The sequence below is a fragment of the Polistes canadensis genome, unplaced genomic scaffold, assembly GCF_001313835.1.
Source record: "Polistes canadensis isolate GaletaPanama2010 unplaced genomic scaffold, ASM131383v1 scaffold_55, whole genome shotgun sequence".
Lineage (NCBI taxonomy): Eukaryota > Metazoa > Arthropoda > Insecta > Hymenoptera > Vespidae > Polistes > Polistes canadensis.
This window is the reverse complement of record NW_014569602.1, coordinates 42,503-60,118: the sequence shown is the minus strand read 5'-3', so window position 1 is coordinate 60,118 and position 17,616 is coordinate 42,503. Positions and strand designations below refer to the sequence as shown.

The window sequence follows — 17,616 nt, the reverse complement described above, 5'->3', positions numbered from 1 at the left end:
GAAATTAAAGTGCTCGTGTAATATCACGGGGATTTACATTAAAACTCTTATACTAAAGGGTTCTAATTTGAAGAGATAAAGAAAGACGAGAGATGATAAAACAAGAGAGAGAGAGAGAGAGAAAAAAAGAAAGAATAGGTAATTTCCATAAACGACGTGCTATATTATAAAAAATCGAAAGAAGGTTGAGCTCGTAGAACGTGTCGGAATCTCGTTAACTCTCCTTATTACATTGTTCCTCGAGAATAACTTCTCTATTACTTACTAACGAGTTAACAATTAGCGCGGAATGGGATGGGATGGGATGGGGTGGGGCGGGGGTGGCAATGGCGAAGGTGAAGGTACCGGTAGTAGGGGAGCTTTCAGAGGAAGAAGGATAGCGAGGCTTAATAAGACGATATTAGCGAGAAACATAGCGTTTTAATTTACTACGATGAGCGAACTTCTGCAATTTGTCGCAATTAATCGTAATATTCTTCTCTCGTGTCTATTCTTGGGTGCCTTCAGGTTCAAGAAATATCGATACGAAACTAAAAGATATTACGAAGATGGTGTCACGCCTTTCTTGACCTTCCACCCTGATGCAACAACGGCCGAACTTTTTTATCCGAATGGTCGGATAGCCGTCAAAATTGACAAACCGGAAAATCGAGAATGTAATTGATCATCACCTACCTCTGCAATTCGTATATAATATTCATCAAATATCTGATTTATTATTTATTTAAATACGTATAGGGTGTTTTTTCAATAATTTTGAAAAACTATATTCTACCCATAATACGTCAATATGATTTGATTTACTCAAAACACCATCTATATTTTACTCATCTTTTATCTTTCTTATTATATAAACTTAATTTCTTAAACATATTTATATTTTATATAAGATAAAATAATCAGGATAGGAAAGTACTCATAATTTAATGAATTTCAAGATGACACATATACCGTGTTCACACCAGGAGGCAAGGACATTGTGGGTCTAGGGAAAAAGCAACAATTAATTGCAATATTCGATAGTCTAGGCAACGGTATTATTCTCGACGAGAATGGCACTACGAGGTTTGTACAATTAAATAAATAAACAAAAAAAAAAAACAATAAAAATGCAAAAGCGAAAAATGCGAAGAGAAAAAAAATTGTAGTATTTTTAACCAATGCTTTTTTAATTACAATCTATAACCCTCTTTCTTGATTATTTCCACAGACTTTCTTATAATCAGATCGGGGGTATTTGGAAGGATAATCCCGGAGGGTTGCCCTTTCTATGGACGTGGAGTAGCAATGTCGAGGAACCTATCATAGAAAACGTATATTTGGTTGGTATATATATATCTATAATAGTATTAAACTTATACATATATTATATAATGTTATATCGATTAAATCGTCTTATGTGATAGATATTGATAATAATTGAGCATTATATTGAATCATCCAATAATGTATTATACCATATCATTAATAATTAATCATTGTTACGGCGTGATAATATTCACAGGAAAAATCAACGAACGAATTAGAAAAATTATTATCAGCTTGGAAAAAGAATCTTGAAAGGTAAGTGCTTCTTTCGAATTTTGTTTAACAGATTAAATGTATCGTTCGATCGTTATTACCGAAAGCACGAAAACTCCGAGGATGAGAGAAAAAACAGAGATCGCAAGTGTTGATCGAAAACCCGTTGTTATTCCTGCTGCTGTTGTCGAGGAACGTAAAGAATCTGGGTACGTATCTGATAAAAAATGTAAATCGATTTGCGTTAGAGTAAACATTATTTTTTAAGATTGTTCTTTCTTTTTCGATCAGGTTGAAAGACGACAACAAAATTATGAAAATAATCTGTTTGAAGTTAAACAAATATCTAAGTTTTCGAATTCTTGATCGTAGAAATGTCAGTTTGCAATTTTTTTCTGGCGTTAAAAGCATCAGGTATGTTTTGTAAAATAATATAGTTAGGACAATATGCAGATTTGTTTTAAAAATAATCAAATGATATTATATAATATATATAAATCATAGGATAGAGTTAGGAACAATATTAGATTATAATAAACAATTGACTTCATATTACGAGGATATGATAGATTGGAGAAAAGCTGCACAAAGGTACATACATTACGATACATTTATGATACAATTCATAAAATTACTTAACTTTTCATATACTCTTATTTTCTTCCAGATGTAGATTCCAGAAGTGTTGGAATAAGAACTTAGGAACCACCCTCTGATAGTAATACGATTAGTACGATTAATCAAGAGTAATCAAATATATTAGAAGTTCGCGATGTTAGTCAAATACGAACCCTTATTTAAAAAATATATATAAATAATTATTCTCTAACTTAATCTGTTAAACTAACGTTAAACAATGGAAAAATTCGAAAGTGTTGTAAAATGCTTTATTATATCTAGTAATTGAATTCCTTTCTGCATCAACATATTTTTAACACAATATACGTACCTTAATAAGCACTCGAGATAGATTTTCCACCTTTCCCATGGCAAACATGATATTACCTAACGAGCTATAACATCTCTATTGACTCTTACAAGGTAAAGGAAATTACCATGAGAAGGTAGTTACCGTAAGACCTTCCCCATATTGTCTATCCTCACTCATAAAGCAACAACATTTCCAACGATCCACAACGTATATAATGTTCTATCAATAAAGTCTGTAGTTGCCTATTAAATTTACCATACCTGCTTGTTTCGCTACACTTTTTGCACAACTATCGAGTCTAATTTTTACACCGTTAATCAATTTAATATTGAAACTAATGATCGATCATTAAAAATCATAATACTTACGTCTTACAGTTTAACGACTCGATATATCTAATCGATCGCTTGTATTCTCTTTAGATACAAAAAAATAATGTATTTATATTATATATGCAATACCTATCTACATATTATACATACAAACTTCTACTCTCACACCATATTTATATGCATGTATTTACATGTACATGTGATCTCCATTCGTCAACCAGATTTTGTGTATTGAGTAATGACGGGAAAGAAAAAAACAAACGCCGAGGTAAACGTATAGGTAAAAATGATCAATATAATTAAAATAATAATGAAATAATCGAAAATATAATTTCTCGTAGACGCATTCTCGCTATTATTTTGTTACAAGTACAGTACAACACATATATGTACGTACAATAAATGTAATGTCAGTTCGCGAGTATCAATGACGCACGCAATTGAATATACGTTTCGTCGTATATTCATTTCTGACCTGTATTTTCGCGTATCTTTTTCTTTTATATTGTTCTTTGTTTTTCCTCAAAAGAATAACAAACAAATAAATTAAAACAAAAAGAAAAATGAATAAAAACCATATCTGTCCTTATGTATTATGGATTGTGCTTAAAACACATACGTAATGCAATATTCCCTCGACTTGGGAATATTTTGTTTGTCCTTTTCTCGTTATAACTTAAACGCTAAACGAAGTATTATGAAAATTATCCACATTGGGAGAGGACAAAATCGACATTGCGAGAAAAAAAATAAGTTAGGGTTAGATCGATCAATGGCTGGGAATGAAAATGATGATTGAGTGTGAGAAAGAGAGATAGAAAGAGAAAAGAAAGAGTATTCGTGTTGTTAAGAATAATATTAAAAATGTCGCGAAGACAAATAAATAGAAAAATTCTAAAATAATAATAATAGAAAAAGTCGCCGAGTAAAGGAAACTTGGACGAACTTTTCGCGTTGGCGACAAATCACAAAGTTTGCGATATGTCCTGAGCTACCATGAAGATGAAACGAAATAACTCAAGTAAAACGAGAGCACACAATTTGATATGCATGTATAATATGTAAGTATGTATGTACGAATTGTCCCATTTAAAATCGAATATTAAAATAAATATTTTCCTCGAATCGGGTGCCATGACAAATTGTTACATGGTGGAATACATATGTTAACATTTTCTATCCTCAAATTTATTTCGTTTTAAGCTATCATATTATTACAAGAAAAAATATATAATATGATCGCAAAGACAAATTCGCTTTATTTCCATCTTCGAACAAATGCAAATTATTGTAGTTTTATCGAATTTCTTCATATTACACTATTCAAGGGAAATATTGAAGGGTTCGATTTAAAACGAAACATCTTACATACATGCGTGTACGTATGAGTGAGTGAGTGAGTGAGTGAGTGAGTGTGAGCGAATGTATATATAAATAAGAAAGTGTGCACGGGTGATGATCGAAAGCGCAGGATTCCGTGCGAAAATTTGTCAAAAGTTTCAAAAGACAATTCCGATAGCCTGCGATTTATGTACAATGTCTATAAAAAACTAATTTAGCCAATACTCCTGCGATCTTACATAATTCACTGACAAAATCGCAGGTGTATTGGCCACCTAACATAGAAGATGACACGCTCTGCGAAAAACGTTACCTCGATTACGTGTTCTCTCGATCGATTATTTTTTCGCTTATTAGAGAGAAGTTAACAAAAGTAACAAATTATATATCTGCAATACATCGAGAAATGTAAAAGTGCTTTAATTTAATCATATTTTATCGAGGACACTTCCTAACATCAGAGTTTTCTTCTCATAGATTAACACACGAGAAATTTGATCACAACGCGAACGAGAAAGTTTCCTTCGACTTCGAAAGTCGATATGACCGAATTTCTATACGAAGTATTCTGATATCTCTGTGGAGAATTTGATCGTATGTAAAGAGAAAGAGAAAAAGAGAGAGAGATAGAGAGGGAGATGGGATTCCGAGAAGGAAACGATTCGATAAGCGACGAATATGAAGAAACGGGAGAAATAAAAGGAATAAAGAAAGGAAAAGAATAAAGAGATGGAATCCCCGATAAATCTCGAGTCGTGAACGAAATAACGTCTCGACGAGCGGTCCCAAGGGTTCGTCCTTTCCTTTAGGATCGTCGACGTACCCTCCTTCCAACCAACCAGCCAACCAACCCCCATAAGAGGTCCTTATTCGAGGTCCTTCGAGTAGTTAGACGTAAGAACGTCTTCTCAATTGGCGACCTTGATGAACTCAGGATTCGGTACGGTACAATTGTCAGTGGCGTAGGCCGGATGAACGAAAGTACTTCCAATTGCAACGTTCTTCCGATCAACCGAACGTACCCTGACGAAGAGGAAAGCAGCAACGAGAGATGCTACGACCACTACGAGCAGCAACATCACCAGACCTCCAACGAAGCCTGGTAAACTCATACAAATCGTCTCAGGATCAGTCGAAGCACTGGCGTTTTGTATTACGACAGTAGTATCGTTGTTAGAATTCGTCGTTCCCAATGCAAAATTCACATCACCAGGTGCTACTACTTGAATAATTCTCGACGTGTTAACGTCCGTCATCTCTTGGGCAGCTCGTTTGTACACATGATTCGTGACTAGAGAGACTGTATGATAGAATGTCTGAAATCAAATTGATAATAATAATAATCAATGCTTTATAAATTCTAATCTCGAATAAATAATAGATAATAATTATATAGAAGCGAATATCTGTATTGTATTATCAAAAATCAATATGAATAAATGATGAAGATAATCGCAACTCACGTCATCGTCTTCCTCAAAACGATCGTGTCTTCGTCTCCGAGCTCCCCTAAGCTCGGCTGGAAAACCTTCGACCGATCTTGGTCGGCCTCCGAGGGTGGCTAGGTTACCCTCGAGCTCCTCCGAACTGGCCGTACCTTTTCTTTTGACAGTTTGATAAGCTCCAACTGGGTGACCGGGTAGAGGAGGTGGAGGGAGATGTATATTATCATTAGAACTCTGAGGTGAACTACTAGCCGTCGCATCGCCAGGCGTTGAACTTGGCGAGGATGAGGACGTTTGCGCTTGAGGTGCTGGGACCACATCCGGATTCGGCTCACTGATGGATTCCGGACACAAAAATAAACGCATAAATATAAGTAATAGATATTCTCCATCCGTAATTAGTTCAATGAATAGAAAATGAAGATAAATTTGTCTCACCTGTAAGCTCCAGCTGGTCCACTAGGATGCCTGGGATCGGGATAAGCAGGTGGTACACTATACTCCGGCAACGGGGGTTGTCCATATTCGGAGGACACGCTTTGGTGGACCGGAGTACCGTAATCCTGAGACAAGGAAGCAGCGGGTGCACCGTATTCCAAGCCCGGATGACCGCACTTCAGTTCGGGGCAATTGTAACGGCAGACTTGAATCACGCATTGGAAATGAACGTTCATACTGTCGGGGAATTTGAAGGCTTGGAAGTAAGCAAAACTGACGACAGAAGCGCTCGGTCCAAAATTCTTCACCTTGTGGAACCTTTCGAATAAAAACGATAGAGTGATTGTTATCGATCGTTGTTCGTAGATTGCAATAAGCAAAATAAGTATACTCATACCTGGACATGATCTTAGGCCTGACGACGCACCCGTACTGATCGACCAACTGAATCGGTGCTCTTTTGCCGTCATGGGCAACACAGTTCCTGACCAGCATATCGAACTTATTTTCTACGTCCTTGATGGCAAGTACCATAGTCATAGTCTGTCCAATTTTAACGATACCAGATACCTCGCTGGCCCATGGTCCTTTCCCGACTTGTATTTGCATCCAACATTGTAGATTATCACCGAGGAAGTTAGCTGTTACGGCGTGCAACATGTCTACTTGGAACGGCCTAAAGTTGACTTGCTTCTCGTAATAGTCATACCAAGTGCAACGAAGTTTTCTTGCCTGGTCCCAAACTTCTTGGACGTAACGATCGTATTGAACTATGATTGTGTTCTCGACGTAACTGCCCGATGGCGTGGGTGCTCCGTAAGTAGCTACGTTGTGATTGGCCGAAGACGTCATGCCACACGAATTCAAGAAGATCTCAAAAGTTGCACTCAAATGACCGGTGCCTGGTTTTAGATGAACGCAATGGGGGTCCGAATAAAAACCCTTGCTGAAGATCATACCGTAAAAGGGTCGATCGAACTCGATGTTGACCCGCATATGCGTCTTCTCGCATTGCACCTGTAGATGCTTTATCTGCGGTGTGTCGGGTGAAGCCAAAGGCCAATTCTCTTCCGCTCCGTGAGATGTGGGAGGTCCATATTGCGCCGGTGGACCGTAAACCGATCTGTGCTCCAATGGCAAAGCGCTACTGTCGACGAGCGGTGCCTCACATTTTACACCCTACAAATTTCATCATTTTATTATATCTTTATGCACTTTTAATATTGTATTACATGTACATTTCACATCATTTTATATATTTACAAACATAATAAACATGCAATTCAATATTAAAACACGTACGTAATTAATATTTTATCTCTTAACTCGTTACTACGTACCTAAATTTACATAATATTAATCTTTAAATTCTGGTAAGAAATATCTCATTGTACCGCTAACTTCCACTGCTCGAATGCCCTAAACCTACAAGGCACGTCCTAAAAATCCACTCGGCGCATTTCGAAATGCGCTTGGCTATTATAACGGCAAGAAAGCCGGTCGAGTCGATAAAAAAATTTAGGCAAGACGCGTTAAGGACCCTTTTTTTGAAGAGGAACGATCGCGTTGAAATGGACAAAGCGGGACATAAACTAACATTAAGAATTCACTGAACGTCAACGACCATTGCAATCTTTCGCGGAATGCTAATCGAACTTGCGTATCACTCGGCGTTCGTGATTCCTTAGAATTCTCTTTTCTCTCCGCGATCCCCGCGGATTTGACGATCTAAACATTTTAATAACGAACAAATATTATATACTTTAATATATCAATCTCTTTTTTAAAAGTAAACCCTTTAGTCGTCATGATGTACAATCAAAGAGAATCTTCGATTGTATTCAACGATTTAAAGATTAAAAGAAATTGATGAAACGCTATACCGTAGGTTTCATTGGCAGTTGTAAGACGTTTTGTCAGGTTCTAGCTTGACGGAGTGAGTCACTCTAATGTGGAGCATGGCTGTAACTGTTTGCCAGTGCTCTTACCCTTAGATAGAAAAGGCTGCTTTTCTAGACACGTACTAGAACAACCGAGGTACTAACATGTGCGGTCGACGATTAGTCTGACTCTTTACAAAGTTTCCAAAGAAAAACGAGTTCGACTCGTTCTCATCGCTTTCGGAAAAGAAAATACTTACACGTGTATAACTATACATATACATGTAACCGACAGTGCGTTTCGATTCACGTGAATTTAGGACTCGAACTCTAAGAAGAATGCCGGCAGCCAAGCACAACCAACGCCCCGTAGGCGATTTCGCATTCTAGGTTAACACGATTGACATATGTATGTATGCGTTAGGCAGGTAGAATCCTCTCAACTTGTCCAAATCGATGATCGATTAAGGCCACTAAACATTTGCATTTATAGTCGAAAAATCAAATAGACCAATTCATCGATAAAATATCCAATCGTACTAATTCTTTCAATTATGCTGGACCTATGTGTATATATATATGTCTATTTGAACCGGTCTGGTTAGAATTTTACCATTTTTAGATTATAATTAATATATCTTACTCTATAACAAATATCAAAATTCATATTATATTTACCATTACATACTTAATCAGATAATAGAAAATAATATAACTGTTAAATATGAAAATACAACAATTCTGATACGATTTAATTCAACAATACACGAATATTTTAAACTGTTCTAAATTGTTCAACAATTCTAAAGCTCAACTATGTTCGATTTGAATATTTTCGTAAACGCGATATTAGCGGGCGCATGTGTAAAACATGGTTTTTTTAATACAAGAAATAGAAGGAAGTAAAAGAAAACGCGTTCTAAGATAACTGTATACGGGGCTGACTGGTCTTTATCGTGGTACGGATAAAGGTACGTTTATGCAGGGGTTTCAACATCGGTTTGATACGACTGGCGCTTACACAACCAGACTCGATGACAATATATTTTTTTTTTTTAACAAGATGGAACATTTTTCCCCATTTAATCCTAACGCAACGCTTACTTATAAAATTATTTAAAATGGAACATGTGCTAATCTTTAATTGTAAAAAAATACGAATCTGAAATACGTATGAGTTAATAATTGAGATTAAAGTGTTAAATCCTTAATCAAAAAAAGAAAAACTGGAGCGAAGAGTCATAGACTCGATAGGAGTACGGACAAGTATAAAAAGAGAGAGATAGAGAGAAAGTAAGAGAGAGAAAGAGATGTGCCGTCACAGGCGGACGACAGAGGAGGCCGATTCACGTTGAACAGGAAATACGCGGTTCGCACCTTCATTGGCACCAGGTCGGTCGTACGCATACTTGCTAACCGTCTTGTTCTACTTACACCTGCATTCAATTCGCTTACAAAGACTTTCCCAACAGAAAGTTAAGAATCGTTATTGAACGGTCCTACGAAATCAGAACTCTTTATGAAGGACCCAGAACTCTAATCAAATCTTATTTTCATATTTTAATAATAATTGCAAGAGATCCTTCAACGAAGTTTCTTCAGAAAGAAATAATATTACATATTTTGAGCACAACTATTGAAAATATATGAAATGATATTCTTTCGTACCGTTAAACTAATACAAAAAAATATAAAATAAGAATCAAGAGGATATCTATATTAAGATTTTGTTATTTTAACAATTATAAAATAATCATCGATAATAAGTATTATATACAGTAAACGATTATATTTTTTTTTAAAAGTTTGATAGACATATTTTAAAGAACGAAATGAAAAATCTGTCTCGGACGCTGATCGATCTGATAATAACAGAAAAATGAAAATCGTTAAAAAGAATTGTAAAAGTTTCTAAGGATATTAACCAGGGAGAAATAGTAAGAAGTTAACGACGATTTCACTTTTCCATTGTTATCCTCGGATGACCTGACCAGCCATATTGTTCCTACACCGGACACACTTTCACTAAATCGCACATACCAAACGTACCTAATTATCGCAAACGTTGGTAGGTAGTTTATCGTCTAGTTACTTCCACTTTTAAAATGATCCATTAAGATAGCGCGACTGGAATATATAATATTACTTCAAATGAACGAAAATAAAATAAAAAAAATAGATAGGGAGAGATAAGCGATCATAAAAGAACAATGTTATTTTCGTTTCGTCTTAGAAAACGATTAACTAATGCGTTGACTCGTTGTCTTTAAAAAAAAATGTTAGAAAGGATTAAACCGTAGAGAAAAAAATAATATTGTCGTCAATTTCTTTGTCGTCGTCGTCGTCGTCGTCGTCGGTTATGATATCGAAAAAGTAGGCCAAGTCAGTTGGTTAGTGTTGAGCAACATGCGTATCGCGCACGCACATGTTTTACAATAATACAACTATTGTATACTTAACGTCGTTCGACAAAATATTCCATGAAAAATATTACGTTAAATATAGTTGATGAGATCATAAATTTTAATCAATTTCCAATTTGAAATAATAATTTCAAATAGTTTATGAAATTACGAAGTGATACCAACAAAAAAACATGTAATAAAATCATCATTATCATCGAAGAAAAGTTTGCAAGCGTTCGCAAAAAAGACAATTCTACTCGTTTAACGTTAAAAGCAAGCTTATCGTATTAATTTAACACTGCATTCACATCTAATAAGTTAGAAGGCAATTTAACGAATCGCACCACCGAAAAGCTTAGAATAAAGTCGGCTTTTAAATCGAAACTTCTGAGTAAGGTTTGACACCGTTCTAATGTCACAAGCGCGAGAAGCTGAAGGCGATCTAATTAAAAGGAAACGATCAGAGGAACCCTGCACAAAGAACGTACCGTGAGAACTGAGTCGGGAGAGTTAACCGGTGTTGCCTTCTTTTAAGAATAGAACTCTCTATTTGGGATTTTAATTAAAAGAGAACATTGCCCCATGCCCCTGCGGACCAGACGAAACGAGCTTGCATTAAGGACGTGTAAAACTTTTTTCCGGAACAAGGAAAACGGGAAGAAAAATCATTCGCAAAGGAGATTTTCTAAATCCAATTCTATTTTTTTCCAAATAATCATAACCGGAAGTAACGCGTAACGCGAGGACTATTATTTAGGAATAGTAAAAAATCAATATTATTAAAATGAATTTTTCAATATAAATAATACGACTGATATATATATATATACACACATTTCCTTACAAGAATGTTGTACGAATACAATATTAATACGATCTGTTCTGTAATATATTCTATATATAAGAAAAAGATTAATAAATAAAACTTATTATTAATAGATAATAGCTCGATTTTCTAAGTCGTTAATCTCGAATTACGAGATGATCACGAACGAAGCTCAACACTAAACAGCCTATTCAACGAAAAAGCATCTCTTTGTGGTCGTCCGCAAGATTGCACGTTCGGTGTCGAACCACCAAGAACGTGTTCTTTTTCCTATCCATTATAATTTACCAATAGCGGTTTTATCGTTTCATTACACAATTCTATCTTATACTATGAATTTTCAAATATTAATATTCATTAGTTACAAATTAAATGTTGATTTAAATGCCGATATTTCGATATCTTCCCGACAGATTTTATGCTTCAATTTCTATTCACGTTTGCGTGTGCTACGTTAACATGACAATGAAAATGAAGCAGGATAAAAAAAGAAGAAGGAGAAAAAACAATTATTTTCTAGAGATCTATGTATTACAGTAGTATATCCTAGAAAGTGCAGAGAAATCGAGAGAATAATAGATGCCTCTGCCGACATTTGGGAACTAGCGTTGAACTACTCCCACGATAAATTAGTGGCCTAGGTCGGTTTCGTTCTAATTATAAGCTTACGTTGCAAACATTTTTCATTCGCTCGATGAAGAGAGAAAATAAAAAGGAAGAAAAAAGAAAAAAGAAAAAAGAGAGAAAAAAATTGCCGTTTCGCGGAAGCAACTAATGACGACGCATTCCAAGATTTTCCCCTTTTCTTTCCCTATGCGAAAGATAAAGCAAAGAAGGTTATCTCTAACGATAGAAAAACCGTATCCTTTGTTTCTTTAAAAAAAAAAAAAAAATATTCGAAAAAGACATTTAACTTATTAACGATCCATCAGATCGACAAAAGTCTCTTCACTTTTCTCATTCACGCGATCAAGAATAATTAATTACATATTATTAATTAAATCATAAACATTCGTAAAAGTATATATACAACTTTCTAATTATATCTCTATACAAGAAACTAAACAGCATCGATCAATCGATCAACCTCTTATTTTATAAGATGAAAACAAAAAAACCGAAGGAATCATAAAAAAAAGTATTTATTCTTCCTCAATACCCCTTTTTGACACGAACCTTCTGACACGCCCGCGTAACTTTCACATTTCGAAATGTGCAACATTCGTTTAAAAATACAAATGCGTGTGGAATGAGAAAACGAAGTGGTGCGTTTTAACTGACGTTTAATAAAAAAAGAAAAAAAAAAGAAGAACGGAAACAGAAAGAGGAGGGTTTGGCGGGGCAGGGAGAGGTTGGGGAGGGGGCCAGTTAGAAAAGGACAAGGGAGAGGTTTCCCGAGAAAGAAAGCTGCTGCTGCTACAACAGAGCAATGCAGAAAGAAAGAAAGAAAGAAGTTGTTGTTGATCCTCTGGTGCAAGTCGTCTAGAATCGTCCACGCTCCGCTACGTATTGCTCCGCTACGCATCGCGTCTCGTCTCTCTCTCTCTCTCTCTCTCTCATACGTTGTGAGAGAGATGGAGAGAGAGAGAGAGAGAAAGAACACCGTCTAGAGAGTAGAGTCAAAAGAGGGCAATACGTCCGACGCGTTGACCTACTATCTCCGCTCCGCCGCTCACCGGGCCAAATAGCTTCTTCCTTCAACAGTATTTTCTTTCCTTTCCTCATTCATGCACCGATCGCGTATTCGACCGTACTTATTCAATGTATATATATGTATCCTATAAATTGAATAAAAAAAAACCTAGACGATACATCATCTTATAGGTATACAATAACAGTATCCTACATTCTTGTATCAATTGAAACAAAACTCTCCCCCATTCGCTCATATGCATACGTTATTGCAATTTAGTCTCTATGAATTATGTTATACGGTTGATCATAATTGTTGATGGATACAAAAATGTTATCGCTTGACCGAACAATTATAAAATATATTCTATTCTATTTGAGAGAATATATAAAAAGCATATGTATGTGTCTCGGTTATTATGTTAAGGTAAAGCAAGAATTAGAATTAGAATTGAATTGAATTTGAAAAGAAACCCAAAAGGATTCTCTCTCGAACGAATGGTTTTGATTCTATAATATGACGTTTATCAGGAATTACTCGTTGTCAAAATAAATCGCAAATACGTTCGAATGTATCCACGAATTTTATCGCTTTGTTGGTAGTATATAGGAATATATATATATATATATACATATGTAGCACAAAAGATGGCCCGCGGCAATATAAGGGATTCGTCTCGATTCCTCTCGGCTCTTTCTCGTATCAATTCCAGAGTAACAGCACGTGGCGTGTTACGGATAGCGGCTCCCTCTCCCTCTCCCTCTCTCTCTCTTTCTCTTTTTCTTATGAATGAGTGATACTGAATTTTCCGGTTTTCCAAGAACCAAAAAAATGATACGTAACTTGTATGATTAAACAACAAAACGTTCCAATCGAACTTCTATTAATGACTACAAAATTGTGTTTAAACATTACAAGTATAAATAATAATGATCAAAAAATAGAAACGCTTAATTAGAGAAACTTATTTTCTCTTCTTTATTTTTAGAAATATTTCAAGAATACAGATCCATGTATTTTTAAATGATTGCATAATCATATTGACAAAACCTATATGATGAAAATGGTCGCTAATGATTCCATTGTTAATACGATCATTTAAAAATAAATTTTTGTCAAAAAGTAAAAAATATCTATCATAAAAAAGTAAAGCTTTATTAAGAAGGGCCCACGATGGAACATTTATTTTTCATTCGCGACGTCTTCACGGTCTCGCTTTAGCGAAATTTCATCGGATATTAAACACGATGCGAGGTCGATAAACGCACGGACAATATTCGCGAGAAAGCGTGAAATAATCCTAGTAGCCATAGGAGAAGCTCATAAAATAGATTCACCGGATTCACGAGAACGCAACGTAGCGGTGTTCGCGTTAACGACCGGTCCTGTCACTCCAAGGGGGAAATGTAAAACGGAATCCTTGCTAACCAACTACTAAACGTAAATGACAACGACGATGACAACGCATGGCGAGATTCGATGAAAGAATAAAGAAGAAAAAAAAAAAAAAAGAAAAAAAGAAAAGCAACAGAGAGAAAGATAACGTCTTAAGGAATGCAAGAAAATTAAAAAGATATATAAGACTGGCTTGCTTATCGTTGGGTTATCAAGCAGTACACCATGTGCAACAAAGAGACCATTAAGCGTAACCGTTTTTTATCTACAATTAACGAATTAACGGTAACCAATTATTTCTTTTCTAATTTCATTTCACTCATAGCCTAATAATTTTGTTCAAAGTAACAAAATAATAGGATATATCTATTAATACGGTACCATTGATATTACAGAAAACTTGTTTTGCACAAATGGAAAATTTCTTACAAATAAATATGATTAGTTATTTTATTTTGAACGATTACGACAACCGAAAATGATTAAAAATCAATGAAGAGATAAGAAAAATGAAGAATAATCAAATGAAATGAATTTGATAATTATACTCACGGCCAGGAACAGTAAAGGCAGCAATAAGATAAAGGCCCTCTTTCGTATACTCCGCCACGTCCTCTCCATCGTGTGTTCGTTTTTTCTCTGTAATACAAAAAAAGAAAAGAAAAAAGATAATCAAGTTGAAAGGAATCGTTGGAGAACGCAGTCCGTTCGCGTTATTTTTTTTTCCCCCGTTTGAATCAGCACACTGTAGATGATTGTCACCGACAATAGAAGAAAGACAAGAAATAAATAAATACGCGCGAAATATAAATTAGATGAAAAAGAATAAGAATAAGAGTGCATTTGTTAACAATCGTCGCCAGCCGGAAGCACAAGTAGCACGTCTACCTGTCCGATCCTCTCCGAAGAATGTTACGCAACGCGCATCCGACCCACTTCCTTCGAAATCGTTACCTTTAATTAAAAAGGATAAAAAAAAAAAAACATTTAAACGTTCGAAAACTTTTCTCCAGTCTACCTTTTCGTAAGATGAACTAATTTAATTATTATACCATTGTTTATATATTTCCGCAAACGATGTAATCTCATACGCGTTTCACAATATTGATAATATAAGAGGATGAAAAAGAAGATAACGCAACATTCCAAATATATGGAAGAAAAATAAAAAGGTAAGAGAAGAAAATTGTTCGTCTATCTGGAAAAACGTTGGAAGATTCACACCTGGCTCCGCCGAGTCCTGCGATAATCCTTCTTGTTTTTCTTCCTTGCTCCGTTTTTATTCTTTTCTTTCTCTCTCTCTCTCTCTCTCTCTCTTTCTCGCCTACCCTAAACGACGACGAGTCACACCTGTCGCACGAAACGAAACGTTGCTAACAGTTGATCCTCATCAGGCCATTCTTTTCAACGACGTTTCGACAAGAAAAAAAAGATTGCGCGCGCGCAATATAGGAAGAATGGACGGGCCCAGAGGTGGCTGTCCTGGCCGACGGGGACCGACTGAAGGTGCTAGCAACGCTCGTCTCGGCCACGAGCCACGTCCCACTGACCTACTGACGATCTCGATCGTTCCTACTGTGCCACCTTTCTTCCCACCATTACTACTACACCACATACAATTCCACCACTACCACTAACACGACCACCATAAGCTGCTCATTGCGATCAAGCTACCTCGAGTACCCATCTCTACGTCGGAGCAAGGTGCAAACAGGCCCACCGTTGTTGTCATTTCTACTATCCCCCCTACCCACTCGTTCCACCTCCTTTTGCCGGTGTTAGTTATTTATTTTTCTTTCTCAACGAATATATTATATAAAAGAGTTAAGATTCTCTCTCTTTCTCTCTCTCTCTCTCTCTCTCTCACACAGTACACTCGCGGCGTGAAGAACTTATTTTCAATTCGCAGTAATCTATTTTGATCCTTTTTTTTACCGTTAGGAGGTATTTGCTTTCACCGAAACGAGTAGGATAAGTAAGGTGGAAGGGGGGTGGGTGGGGGGGATCGACGATAAAGAGAATCTTTATGGTTCGATAATAAATGCAGTCGTTGCAATATCTTTTTCTTCGTACAGGTTCATTCTTAAGCTCGTTAAATTGTGAATAATTACGATGACTAATCGATTTAATGACAAAATTATTTACTCCGAGATATAATCGTTTTCATTTCGTTAAATAATTTATTAATTTGGTCAAAATTGTGTTAACGTTATGAGAAGGATTAAAAATATCATTTATTATTTAGATAAGTGTTACGATCTAAATAATCTTACGATAAAAAATTCTATAAATGAAACAAAATAAAAGAAAATATGTTACATATGTTACAATGTCACTTTAAAATGTTGCAATTAATTATTGATTCCGTAATTGATAATAGATACGATATTAGTATATTTGATTGTCCATGTATTATAGAACAAGGATAAATGTCGAAAGCAATAATAAATTCGTAACGATCGTATTTATGTATCTAATTGTAAATTTCATTTTATTTAATATACCAATCGGAGAGTTTTAATTTAAAGACTTTCTAAGAGAATTAATGGAAAACATCCTACGAGCACTATAAAGTATAACGCTAAAGATTACACATATACTTCCATTTTCAATAAAATTACTTTTATCCTTATTTTTTCCTAATAGTTGAAGTATAGGTACCTACTATGTATTTATATCAAATTATCGTAATATTCTGTAAAATTTTGCACAGGTAGAAAACATAGCATAACATATCTCGTGCGTATGCATGTATATGACACTTGCATAATTACACAAAAGTGATAAGAAGAGACTTTTGAACGAGTCAACGAGCAACGCACCGACCTAAATTTCTCACCCGCATAATGCTTACTCGTCCATCCGGAAGTGTCTTATGATAGTCCGTTTACAAGGACTCAATCCTTTTACGGCTTGATAATACGTGAAAGCGCGAGTGAACGTTTAAATACTCTCCCCATTGTATATTCCTCCTACTTTGTGTGTGTGTGAAGAATAATTTATAACATTTTTGAAAATCACGATATAAATTTAGAAAACAAATGTTACATTTTATTCGTAGATTATCGTAATCATTAAATAGGCTTTCTTAAAATAATATCTTCTTTAAAAATTAACATAATTCTTATTGAAACAATTTTTCATAATTAATTCTAAAGCTTTATTCAATTACTCGGCTGTTTTCAATCTTGTATATTGTATAATTCATAGATAGTCTATCGAAAAAGATAACTATAAGCGATGGATCAATTATATAATTTTGTACTAAAAACTTTTTTTATCAGGAATAAGGGAATAGGAATCTTACTCGTGTGAAAAACGTTTAGATAAACTTGAAAAAGAAAAATGGTGATGTCAAATTGAAAATAATAATACAAAGTATAATACTAAGGATCTAATCGATCATTCGATGGAAAAATAACGTGTCGATCGAAAGAGAGTTGAGGACTGGTAAAATCGAAGAGAAAGG

General features: G+C 35.3%; 1 protein-coding gene across 1 annotated transcript; it reads right to left on the bottom strand.

Annotated features, from left to right (window-relative positions):
• Nucleotides 1-3,124: 3,124 nt before the first annotated feature.
• Nucleotides 3,125-15,687, bottom strand: LOC106785755. Its single transcript, XM_014746471.1, has 6 exons — nucleotides 15,372-15,687; nucleotides 14,700-14,786; nucleotides 6,406-7,187; nucleotides 6,009-6,326; nucleotides 5,589-5,904; nucleotides 3,125-5,441 (listed from the first exon to the last, which is right to left on the bottom strand). The coding sequence occupies exons 2-6, from the start codon at nucleotides 14,766-14,768 to the stop codon at nucleotides 5,034-5,036; spliced, it is 1,893 nt and encodes a 630-aa protein (XP_014601957.1). The 5' UTR covers nucleotides 14,769-14,786; nucleotides 15,372-15,687; the 3' UTR covers nucleotides 3,125-5,033.
• Nucleotides 15,688-17,616: the final 1,929 nt, after the last annotated feature.